The 12,876-nt window shown below is 37.8% G+C and overlaps 1 protein-coding gene across 8 annotated transcripts in view; it reads left to right on the top strand.

Annotated features, from left to right (window-relative positions):
- The window catches only part of LOC124616394 (rabenosyn-5-like), a 169,474-nt gene that overhangs the window by 24,163 nt on the left and 132,435 nt on the right, over positions 1 to 12,876 (top strand). For 5 of the 8 annotated variants that reach the window (XR_006979862.1, XR_006979858.1, XR_006979861.1 and 2 more), the window contains one exon: positions 3,114 to 6,855. Coding sequence is in view for 3 of the 8 variants with exons in the window: in XM_047144717.1 (XP_047000673.1) it covers positions 3,280 to 4,422 (1,143 nt within the window). In the remaining 5 variants the exon portion in view is untranslated. Of the gene's footprint in view, positions 1 to 3,113; positions 6,989 to 12,876 lie in introns of those variants that run through there. The other 3 variants (XM_047144725.1, XM_047144717.1, XM_047144733.1) reach the window with 3 other exon arrangements.

Below are 12,876 nucleotides of genomic sequence, written 5' to 3'. Positions count from 1 at the left end.
ATGCAGAATTTTATGCCCTACAATTTTTAATTCCACTGTGTTTTTGATATTGTGAGTCATTTACGAGATATAATCACAAAACCGAAAAAATACCCCTTTTTTGGGTACATTTTTGCCCCCCCCCCCCCCCCCACTACCACCACCACTTTTCCACAACTCTGTCGAGGGGGGGGGGGGGAATCTAGGGTAGCCATATTGGGCCACAAATGAAGCCATTAAAACAATAAAACCTTTTGTAGCAATTATTTCCGATTTGTCTAATTTTTGGGTTTACCCCTACTGGACTTATATCTGTCATCTGGCTGCAAGCCTGAAATCTGATGAAATAGACATATCACATCTTGAGCTCCTTTTAAGTACGTTGCTGTTATGAAAATTTATAACTTGTCATGTTTTTCATGAAAATCTCATATGTTGGATTATGGCAAGTTATTTGTCTGACTAACAATACAGTATTGTTTCAAATTCTGCTACAAAAACTTGAAACTTTTGAATATTCTTTGCACTATAATACTTATAAACCTACTATTTATATTTACTACATGTTACACAAAAACGTTTCAGTGTGTGTCTGAAGTAAAAATTACAGTGCACTTTTTTTTTTTCTTTTTTTTGGGGGGGGGGGGGGGGCGGTTTTCAACTCTCTAGTAGTTCCCATTTAGTAGAATTTGGAAGACTCTGGGCATGTAATGTTTCTTCTTTGGTCAGTGTCACCTATAAGATGAACAGTGTTGAAGTTTAGTAGAAATAACACATATCTGTATATATGGTTACTGAAGATGTCAGTACGTTTACAGTACATGAAACATTTAAGTTCTTATTATCTCTGTGCGTCGGTTTTATCCTTGTAGATGGTATGTACAAAGGACAGTGTAAGTCTCATTTAATTTGTGGTTGCTCTGCTTGAGGGAGGTGGAGCTATCACTATATCTTCCCCCAACCCCTCCCCATCTCTCAACCTTTCTCTTTCCATATGTGGGATCATCTTCCCTTCCTTCTCTTTTAAAACTGAAAATGCATGTGCCGCATTGATGGCCATTTACCTATACTTTTTTAAATGGTGAGAGGACCTGTGTGAGTGGGAAGGGTGACACTTTTGTTTTGGTTTCCATAAGACATTCTTATTATCAAGGGCATACCCAGGGTCTGAACTACGGAGGGGGGGGGGGGGGGGGGGCAGGTCATACTAGTCTCAGGAAACAAGGACTCGAGACAACATACAGCACTTCTTATTAAATAAAACAGTAAACCAGTGAAAAACGGCTTTTAATAAACATTTTAAGTACAAGAATGCACTTGTACAATCCGAGAAAACATGCAGCATTTCTTATTAAATAAAACAGTAAACTAGTGAAAAACTGTGAATATCTTCTATGGAAGCTGCCCCCCGCCCCTCGGTACGCCCGTGCTTATTATGATAGCTATCAAATGTGTAACTGAAGTGTCAATAATTTTTACCCCATGTTACTTTATTTATGTGATATATACAGTCCGGTCGCCTAGCTGGTTGGTTTTCTTATTTACAGCTGTAGCTGCTGTGGATCACTAGTTAAATTAGATTTTTTTTTTTTTAACATTTTCTGTGAACTGCTTAAAGCAAATGTAAGAACAAAAGGTTTTCCATGCCATGGTTTGGTGATACAGCAACCAGTATGCAGAATGTGGAGAAGAAAATGTTCTTCATTCCAATTTTGAATTACTGTTTATTTATTCATCAGTAACAAGTGTTTCACCTAATTCAAGACATCTTCAAATTGGCCTACATTAAAATACAATCAAATTAGAAAGGCTTGACACTACCTTGAGATTTGACAAAATTAGGAAAACTAAGAATTGGATAAATGTTAATACCATTGAAAAAACATCTGCAAAATTAAATTACCCTCATCATGTGCATGAAAAATAGTTGAGGCAAACATTTGTGTTAAAAGCATAACATCCAATAACCTCAAACAAATGGAGTGAGTTAAAAAACCAAAAACTGCAGCCAGTCAGTTTCATGAAAGATGCCTTATTAAGCAAAATGCATGTCATTGATGAATAAATAAACAGTGATTTTAACATTGCGTCCAAGACTCTTTCTTCTCCTCAAATGCTAGAATTTTCCTCTGAAAAGTGACATGCCCAAATTTGTTTCCCCTATCATTTTCTCATCCTAGTCTGTGTTCCATCACTCTTGAGTTTTCTATCGATGGGAATTATGTCCTGATCTTCTTTTCTTCCTGGTTGATGAGAAAATTGGGTGTTAGACTTACCTTTTCCAAGCAAAAGCTACTGAATTGTGTCATAAATGTATTAAGCATCTCAACCTGGCTGTGTTCCTTCTCCATACGTTACAGATATACTTTTTTTATCCTTGTACAACGTCACAGCGCAGTTGGCAACATTGTACAAGACCTGTTTACTGAACTGTCCAGTTTCCTTGTTCATGACCTGATGCTTGATATTGTATTTAAATATTGTTGTTATGCTGCCATTAGTATTTCAGCTGTGGCTGTGTTATGAGTTGTCTGTTTATCAGACTGATACTTTTCCACTTGAATGGAATTATTTTTTATTGCGAAGCCCTATTCTGTGCTTTCCGTTGCTTTAATTTACATGGTCTTTTTTATGTCTTTTGTGAAGTCTCTTATGTTCCATATTCTTCAGTAAGTCTGTGCTGTGTACATACGTATGCAGTAACTAATTATCATAGTGCTGAATAGGACTATTGTAAATTTTATATATGTTGGATAAATGTGATTGCCTCTTTGTATACAGCACTGTTTTGTGTGTTTATCTGTTGTGTTGACAAACAGTTATCTTCAATATCGGCCAGTAGTGGAGAGTGACAATCTCAAAATACATTTCTATGACAAAGTATATTGACATTGTGATTTATCATCACATGCATATAGGAAACATTCAGATAATTGTTGAAGAGTGTTGCTGCAGTTTTTCTGAGACATCTTTTGAAAATCTTCCTACATTAGTAGTGAAAACATGTAATGGATATTTTTGCAAGTGCTCTGACTTATAATGAATTAAGAATGGTCAAAGAGATTATTTTACAATTAGCGTTTAAGAAAAGAGATTTCTTCACTCTGTAATTTATTTGTATGTTTTCATTCCAGTTACACCACTGTTGGAGAATACTACTACATTTCACATTAACATGCAGGAGATAACTTGTTCATGCTGCTTACCAAATTTTGTATTATGGAAAACTGGTGTGGTAACCTGAATAATCAATTTCAGTATTTCCATTACTTATTTCACATCTTCTCATAAATAATTTAAATGGCTGAAGGAGGTGAGATAATAGAGGGTTTCCTGTGTCCGATATGTAAGGCAGATTTAGGATCTCCAAAAAGCCTTGAGACACATTTTCAAGAAGAGCACACAGAAGATCAAGATGTGATCAAATCAATTAAAGGTCTGTTAGGAAAGGCTAAGAAGAGAATCCTTAAGTTGGAAGATGAAGATCTACCTGCTGATTTTAGGACCACAGCACACTTACAAGATAGTTTTGAAGTGCTATTGTATGAACCTCAAGAAGTAGGGGCATTCAGATCACACTCAGAATATTTTCGTATATTTAGGGGTTCTCGTTTGGAGAGATATGCTGCAGAAACAAATAAATTATTGATTCGACTGGATAAGTTGCTGCGAGATGTACCGGCGGATCCAGTGAAGCGGAAGTTGCATGAACAAGCTATAGTACCATGGATTGATGATCGAGATGTGAAGCTTTGTCCTAGCTGTGCAAAAAGTTTTCATGTTGCTCGAAGGAAACATCATTGCCGTCTCTGTGGAGCTATTATGTGTAATGAGTGTTCTCATTTTCTTGAGCTTGGTGTTGCTAAGAAAATGACAGGTTCTGGATTTGGTCATGATCTTTCTTGTACTTCATTCAATGTAGACAAACAAAAGAATACAAACAGTGGGGCTTTGGAGCATTCCAGCTCTGTGGCCAGTCTCAGTTCTGTAAAGTCATTTATGGATAATATGACTGGTGAACAGAATTTACGCCTCTGTGTGCATTGCAAACAACTTTTGGAAGCCAGGGAGAAGCTGAAAGAAAATCGAAGCCAGAAACCAATAATAAGTCAGTTTTATGAACGCCTTGCATCATATATAAAAGAAGCCGATGAGATGGCTGAAGTGTATTTTAAAATGTGTGAATCTTTGCAGTGTGGGGAAACAGCACATACCCCAGAAGAGGCACATATTTTAAGGGGAAAGCTTCTGAAATTAGCTGAAAACATTGACTCCTTAAGTAAAAAGATCACAATTCTGGGCACAAAAGATGTTGAAAATCCCCCAAAAGGTAAAAGTTTGCAACTTCAGAATATGATAAGGGTTGCATCTGTAGCTTACCTGAAAGAGAAACTGCTTGGTTTGTCTTCTCCTACAGAAGGGCAACGTATAAATAACAGATAATGTGTTGAATATTTTATAGAAAGGAAGAACAAATATATGACCAAATTCTACATTCTGCATAGTTTGTAATTTGAAATTACTCTAGGAATGTGGATTCATTAGTCCCATTCACTTAAGTGACACTATGGAAATGTACTGTGATTTTCTTTTGCTACGTCCATGTTTATTATGAAATGTGGAGTAATGAAAGAGAGAATATTGAATACTTTGTTATTGAAATATGTGTATTTTGATGGTTAAAAGTTCATTTCCAGTACTGTTTCTGTTAAAAGTTTGAATCTGCAGTTATTTTAGTATAGAAAAACAGTAGAAAAAAATCAGTAATGGTTGGTGTTATTACTACTTATAGAGAAATATCAATGACAGCTAGAGTAATAGTCACATATTATGGTTTTATAAATGTTGCACAATAGGGACAGGCTTTTGTAAACAGTTTTAAGATGTGTAGAAAATGCGATTTATTATGGTACATTAATATTGTAGCTATCAAGTGTCTAATGTAATTACAAATGATACATAATTGTTCTTGTATTTTCCTAATTATTATATGAGTACATCCTCTTCTATAAATTGTACATTACAATTTACATATTGTCATTTTATTCATTGGATTGTATCAGTTGCCATGATGATATTTAAGTCAGAATGTGTCCCCTGTGTTCATATCATTGCATGTAACATATGTTGTTATAATACATTTTGGTAACTAGGTCTGTAGTTCCTACAGAAATTAAAAGAAGATATTATTTGTAGTGGAGGCAGGGGTAAGTCACTTACCTTAATACCTCAATATATCGTGAAAAATAATAGTTTATGGTTATTATCACACTTGCTTAAAAACAGATGTGTTAGCATAAATATATGTACATGAGAAGCAGAAAATAGTAAATAACAGAGGAAAACCATTCACTCAGACACAGAACACACAAATGTATGACCAAATCACAACCAAAATAATGAGATGGATGGCAGCAGAAGGGGAAGCATAAACAATGCTTCATATCAATGGAATGATATGAAAAGTATTCTTAGGGACAACATGATCGGGAACAGATGAGAATAACAAAGTGTAAAAGAGAACAAAAGCTCCAAATATCAGTGTACGGTACCCATCAACTTACACTCACAACAATGATGTGATAAGGGGACTTTCTTATAATTTTTTTTAACTGAATAGGAAAGAAAATGAGAACAAAGAAAATAAGGTCACAGGCATTACAAGGGGGTTAACAAGAAGTAGTAATGGAAGTGTAACATAAAGTGAAATATTCTTAAGAAAATGAAAAGCACCGTTTATTATTTTTTCTTTTATCAGTACTGGTATTTGCTACTAGCTGCAGCTGCTGTTGCATACATTCCATTTTTTCATACCTTTGCGTTTGGGCAGTAGCTTAATTGTCATTACCACTAACTAAACAGATACCTAAAGTTCTGTTGTTTGTGTTCTTAAGTGTGTGTGTGTGTGTGTGTGTGTGTGTGTGTTAGAGTAGAGTGACTTTTAATAGTGAAGGGAATAACAGTTTTGCATGTTTTGTTTCTCTTGTGTGTGAAACAACTGCTCTGTAATTTTCTAATTGCATGTAAGAAGAAAGCTTATTTCTGTTCTCAAAGTTAGTGTTTTTTGTATTTACTTAAATAAAGCAGATAAATTTGCATCAAAATTCTGTGTGTGTGTGTGTGTGTTTTTTTTTTTTTTTTTCCTGATAAAAAGCAGATTTTTTACGCATTGTAATACTGGTGAAACATATTGTACATTGCATGGTGTGTTAGTAACAAAAAGACAAAATATTCTTGGTGAACATTGTTTTGTAATAGTAAGCTTGCTTTCAAGGTGAGAATAACTGTTTATACACATCTTGTTTTAGTTTTCATAATAAGTGAATTCTGTCAGAATGTTTTATAAAAAGTTTCCTGTTGAAAAATTTTGTAAAATATTCACTTTGTCTTTAATTCTGCTTATTTGTTAGAAGCAGTGTAGTTACATTGATTGCTTAATGTTTCAAATGTTAGTGAAGTTTCTTTTCACTTAGCTTCCAACCAAGTGGGCACGAGAATGTCAATAGTCTGTGTTCTATTTAAAAACCTTGTCATATTTATTTGTGTTTAATAAAAGTATTTTGAAGATCCTTTAGAAGACTGTATAGTACAATTCAGTTATTTTGTAATGTTTAATGTTAGTTCTCTCACAGTAGCCTGTGCCTTTATTTGTAATTTGGCATGTACCTGTAACAGGCACTGATTCATGTACTGGAATCAGGGAAATGGCTGAAGTATTTAACTTCATGATTGATCCAGATGAAGACATTTCTCTGCATGAAGCAGTCTTGAAAAGTGACTTCGAGAAAATGGTTTTTCTGTTAAATGAAAAGCCTTCAAGACTAAATGAAACTATGGGGGCAGTTGGTGTAACACCTCTTCGTTGTGCAGCTGCAGGTGCGTGCTTATAAAATTGTAAACCACGAAATGATAATAAGACAAGTCATCAAAATATATTATTATATTCTTTCTTTCTAATTCAGTCAAAATATATGACTTTTTATCCTTTTTTTGTAATATTAAAATTCCAACAGCTCCAAATGTGGAAGAAAGAATAAAATAAAATTTTAGCAGTGTACATATAACATACACAAAACAAAAGACTCACTAATTGAGAAAAGTAATATTTATCCCTTGAGATGTGCGATAAAATTTAGTAATGTTATTTAGCATAAAAAGTAGTTGTATTATTTAGCATCATAAAAGCTACAAGTTTGAAAAAAAACAAACTTATTTATGGAATCGTAATGATTGAAAAGAGACATTTTCAGTCTATCTGTAACGTTTATCAGATAAATGGGAAAGTGACTGAAAATTTTGTCCCCACATAACCACCTTTTATTTAATCAAAGAATTTACTTTTAATGAAAGTTGATTAAGTGAGACCCACCCAGCTAGCCGTGCGGTATAACGTTCTGCTTCCCAAGCAGAAGGCATGCCAGTCCCCAGCACGAACCCCCTCAGGGGATTCGTGTCGAGGTCTGGTGTGCTGGCCAGCCTGTGGATGGTTTTTAAGGTGGTTTTCCATCTGTCTCAGTGAATGCGGAATGGTTCCTCTTATTCCGCCTCAGTTACACTCTATCAGTGATTGCTGTGTAAACATTGTCTCCATGTATGTGTACACCATAATTACCATGCAGACATTTGGGGTCACACTCGTCTGGTATGAGACATTCCTGGGGGGTCCACTGGGCGCTGAACTGAACAATAACCCTGGGTTCGGTGTGGGGTGGAGATGGGGTGGGTGGACTGCTGTGGCCTGTTGTGAGGTTGTGAACCTGAGGGCTACGGCAGGATGAAGCCTCTCTGTCATTTCTAGGTCCCTGGTTCAATACACAATACACGCAATTAAGTGCGACTGCAGTTTATTATGTACAAGTGCTACCAGCAAATTCCATGGATTTCGCAATTTTGGGACTCTAAAATGCATAACTTAAGAGGTATGGACACTTGTTCAGTAGAAGAGTTATGTTTCGTAGTAACACAGATGAACAAGTGCTAATGAAGAAAGAAAGGAAGGAACATGGGGTTTAATGTCCCGTTGACATTAAGGTCATTAGAGATGGAGCACAATACCAGATTGTGTCAAGGATGGTGAAGTAAATTGGCTGTTGCCTTTCAAAGGAATCAACCCAGCATTTGCCTGGAGCGATTTAGGGAAATCATGGAAAACCTAAATCTGAATGGCCCGATGCATGTTTGAACCATTGTCCGCCCAAACGTGAGTCCAGTGTACTAACCACTGCATCACATTGCTCAGTGAATACTTCCTCATAGCTCTTAAGGTATGCACTTTAGAGCCTATATTTACTCGACTCTTTTGCTCTGAATGATCATTCCTGTCATATCCCTGAATACTGACCATTCCTACTAAGATGCCCTCCTTATCCACTGAGTGGGAATATTGAACTGAAGCAGTTTCTTGGCTTCCAGTCTTATGATAACAAAATAATGTACTCAGACTACCAGTTTTCAGCCAGTAATAGCCATTCTGAGATCATTAAAAACAAAAGTGAAAAAGTAAATACTTATGTGGAGAGAAGTGTAAATTACATAAAAACAGGTAATTTAATAATATACCAGACTGTTATAATTAAACTGATGGTGTTCTGAGTGCTGCAGTGCAGGCTGTATACATCATAGGAAGTTGAAACATTTGTAGATATGTCAGTTAATTATGGTGCTCTTAGAGTATGCTGAAAAAAGTAGTAGTTCCACATTCTGCCACCAGGCGAAAATATGGTGCCATTATCAGTCAGAATGTGAAATGTTTCCTGTTTTGACATCAGTATGCTGTTTGCCACTTGGCGACACATGTTGATTTGTATTGTGAAGTGACAGTTGGCTGTAAAGGGTTAAGAAGTTTGAATTTTTCCATATGAAGAACAATGGCTAGTGAGAAGAAAGACCACGCACTGCTGGTGAAGTTGTTTTATCTTGAACAGCAGTGCTGCATTGTGGGAGTAAAGCTGACAGAAACAGTTGCAAAGAGGCCCTGCGTCAATAAATGGGTTAAAAAATATAATGAAGAAATCTGAAGAAATGGGTGAATTAAGTGGTGCAGCAGGGAGAAGGAGGCACCCCATTCCCATGGCAGTTGTTGAAGAGTTGCTGTAGCTATAGCTGACTTTGCAACACTTGCCTCAAATTCTGCAGCCAGTGCTTGAGCTGTGTCATGAGTATTCCCTCTCCCCTGCTCAACAGTTATGTTTTGCAGGAACATCCTCTGCACTCATCTATCTGACTGTCTGGTGTGGTTTCACAAGCACCTTCATTCTTGGTCCATTTTTCTTCTAAGGGATGACACCTCACAGGCCTGTTAGGTGTACAGTGACATCTGCATTTTATAAGGACCTCCTTGTGCAACACTTCCCTACAGCTGTGCAAGAACGCAACTGTGTCCACATCACTATTGTAATGCAAGAAGGGATGACACCACATGTTGCATGCCCTGTGAAAGATTTGCTTTGAGAAATCTTCTGTAATGACCACATCGCTAAGCAATCTCAAGATGCGAAGCCTTCCAGATCCCCCAGCCTAAACCCATGTGACTTCTGGTTGTAGGGCTATCTGAAAGATCATGTCAATCAGGATGGCGTATCGCTCTCATTACGTCGGATATATTGTGAGCAACTGTCAACCTTGTTGTGTTATGGATGTGGCATGTTGCTGAGTCAGGAGACTGTATTGAACACGTGTTGTTATTTGTGACCATATCCTAATAAATGTGCCTGGACCATCCATATCATGTGTTTGATCATTCCTCAGTTTTTTGTGCACCCACACCACATTCTGACTGGTTTCAGCACCACATTTTCACTTGGTGGCAGAAAGTGGAACTATTATTTTTTCAGCATACTTCATGAGCACACCAATTTATGAACATCCTCCAGTGGAGCCCATACTGCAGCACTTGGAATGCCACCTGTTTAATTACAATCATACAGTATAAAGAAAACATAGAACTGAGTCAAAATAGCATCATTGTGAAGAATATGTAAGGTTAGCTTGGCATCCTTGTAAAATGTAATGGATACAGTGCAGATAAAACCACTGGATAATAGGAAGCATCATTTGAAGAATACAGCTACACACAAAAGGTTGAGATGTAGTTGCAGCCAGTGACAGCTTATGCAAAATTTTACCAGTCTACTACCTTTTGACTTACAAGATTAGTAATCATAAGTAAATTGAACTGTCTAAATATATTTAAATTTGATAATTAATCTGTTAACATTGTGAAAAATAAAATAAAGTGAAAAAAAAGAAGAAAGTGGTGGGAACTGTACACGAGTTGACAAAGTACCAGTTCTTGGCTACAGAACCGTTTTGTGTAGCACTGCTCAAAAAATCCCTCATACTCTATGCTTAGAGAACTTAAGCTTTATTCACATGTTTACATGTCCTGTTCCACTGACTCTTGGATTGCTGCTGCAGGTAAATTGCTGCCATATCTCACTGAATCAAAAAATTCAAGTATGTATCATACATGCCGTTTTGCACACTGTCATTTTCAAAATATCTTGTTTCGATATCTTGAACTGTCTATGAATCATGATGGTTGTTATGAGCACATGATTCTTGATGTGCAGTGAAGAAATGTGGATGCCTTGCAAGACCATCCAACAGATATAAAAACTAATGTCATGAAAATTAAATGAGAAATCATTCTGTTCTCAGCTTTTTTATAAAATTTTGATATCTTATCTGCATGTCATAAAAAGCTGTGTATGGACTACATCGACCATAAGCAAAGTTCACCCAATGTGTTGTTATCTCTGCAGACTAAAATTTCATGCAATGTTTTACTTAACTGATGCAACACAGTAGCTATGGTGAATAATGAAAAGAAATTCAGTCCTTTATTGAGTGGAGATATCAAGCTGTGAGATGTGGTAAAAATCAAATTTTTTCACTGAATGATTTTATTAAAATCGGATGATAAGTATTTCATAGTGGCCAGAATACACAGGTAGCAGCATTGAGCAAGCAGTAACAGTGATGACAAAGTTGCTCTCAGCATGGAATGTGGAGAGCACACATGTAGCAGTCAAAGGGCTAAATTTCATAATTAATAGTTTAACACCGTAAGAGGGAGGGGGGGGGGGGGGGGGGTGAGTTGGCAGCAGAGGGTTGGGTTTCAAATCTGAGCTCACAAACTGCCACTGCACCATTATGACAAGTGCTCACCTAAAATTCGTCACAATGCTTCCACAAAACTTTTACACAGAGTTTTCAGCCTGGTTCTGTGAACAATGTAGTGCCCTCAGTGGCGGCAGGATTTACATCATTTTGGAGCATTGCAGTCGAAAACAGGCAGATGCGTCCCTTCTCTGAGTTGGTTGCTGCTTGGTTAACTCATCATTTGAGCACTCGACACTGGCTTCTAGTTATCACGGAGAAATTGCCACAAAACATGTTTTCATTCATCTTATTTGGATACCAGCATTCAATATGAAGAGAACTGGTGTAATTTTTGTTCAATTTCTGGTTCTCATTCATAAAGGAATGGCATAATTTAGTGCAATATTTACAGTGTGCTGTAGCCCATGATGACCGCCCGCCATTGGTTGCTGCACATATAACATACACATGACAATGTTTTCATTTATGTTTTCAATACTGTCATATGAACCTTTATGCATTAATGTAGTTTCAGCATCATTCAGTTCAATATTTGCTACCTTAGCTTGCCTGTCATTAAATAGATGTTACCTAATGCCTTCTTTACTTGTTCCAGTATTAACATTCTAAAATTGTGTAATTTGCAAATTTCTTACAATGCCCGTTTTGAAATTTTTAATTTTACCTGTGACCCTAATGGAAAATTCGTAGCTGATAAACTGAAATTGGGTACTAAAAAGCTTGTTGCTTACTTATGAGTGTAAATTAAATGCTTAGGATATGTTTCTGGAATGTGAGAACATTGCTACAAGTAGTGTGTTGAATATGTAATGTACCACTCGGGAGGACAATTTAAAAGGAAGGAATAGCAGTAGGGGTTATGACAAAAGAAGTAGCTAAGTGTTGTAGTGGCTGGAGACGCCAAATGTAGTGGTTGGGTGCCAGGAGGTACCGTATTAAAACTCAGCGAGAACTTTCCAAATGATTTATTGTTTTTTACTACCATGCCCTCGTTCCTCTTGGTCTGCGTCACAGGGCCACACAATTCTGAGGAAGCACTCTAGCAGCCTGTGCAATGCAATGCTGTGTTTAGCCAGTCTTGTACACCAGCGAAGTTGTGTAGTTGTCAGGATGCTGCAGTTGACTCGGCGGTCTGTGTCCCTGCTGACTCAGCTGTCTCCATCCTCGTTGTCTCCGCATCACTCCGAGGAGCTGCTGAGTGGCCCGCTGACAACTGCAAGATGGTCCGCACCTTGTTTTCTTGCCGGCAAGGTTTGAGTCGCGGCAGCAACAAGCACCCACGATCAGGCATCCGAATCTGCAGTCCTTGCCTCGGGATGTCTCCGGCATGTGTCAGGAGCCGAGACCGCTGCCCACGGTAGAAAGCCAATGAGTTTTCCCACCGCTGGCTGGCTGTGGCCCCCGCGTCTGCCTCAGAGGGTCAAACCAACGACCCGCCGTGGACTGGGACGCTGGCGCCCCATCTGTTGCTGCGTGTAGCCTGGTGGTGTGATACATCCTGCCGTCCAGGAGAGCTCCCACAGTTAAATGAATCTCATCAGAAAACGGCACATAATTATACTCAGCTGTGCACCTCTGTTTTGCCAACGCGCTGCTTTGCGTCATATAGGCATAACACTTAGGTTGGCCAGTGATCCCCTTCTGCCTGTGACCTGCGCCATTAAAACTGCTATGTGTGCTCTCTCTGGCAGTTCTACACCCCTGTGGCCCCTATTTGCCTTCACAACTACTGGTATGCGTAACTCACTGCAATCCGGTTCGCACCTGGCTATA

The sequence above is a fragment of the Schistocerca americana genome, chromosome 1 (genome assembly GCF_021461395.2).
Source record: "Schistocerca americana isolate TAMUIC-IGC-003095 chromosome 1, iqSchAmer2.1, whole genome shotgun sequence".
Lineage (NCBI taxonomy): Eukaryota > Metazoa > Arthropoda > Insecta > Orthoptera > Acrididae > Schistocerca > Schistocerca americana.
This window is presented reverse-complemented; position numbering and strand designations above follow the sequence as displayed.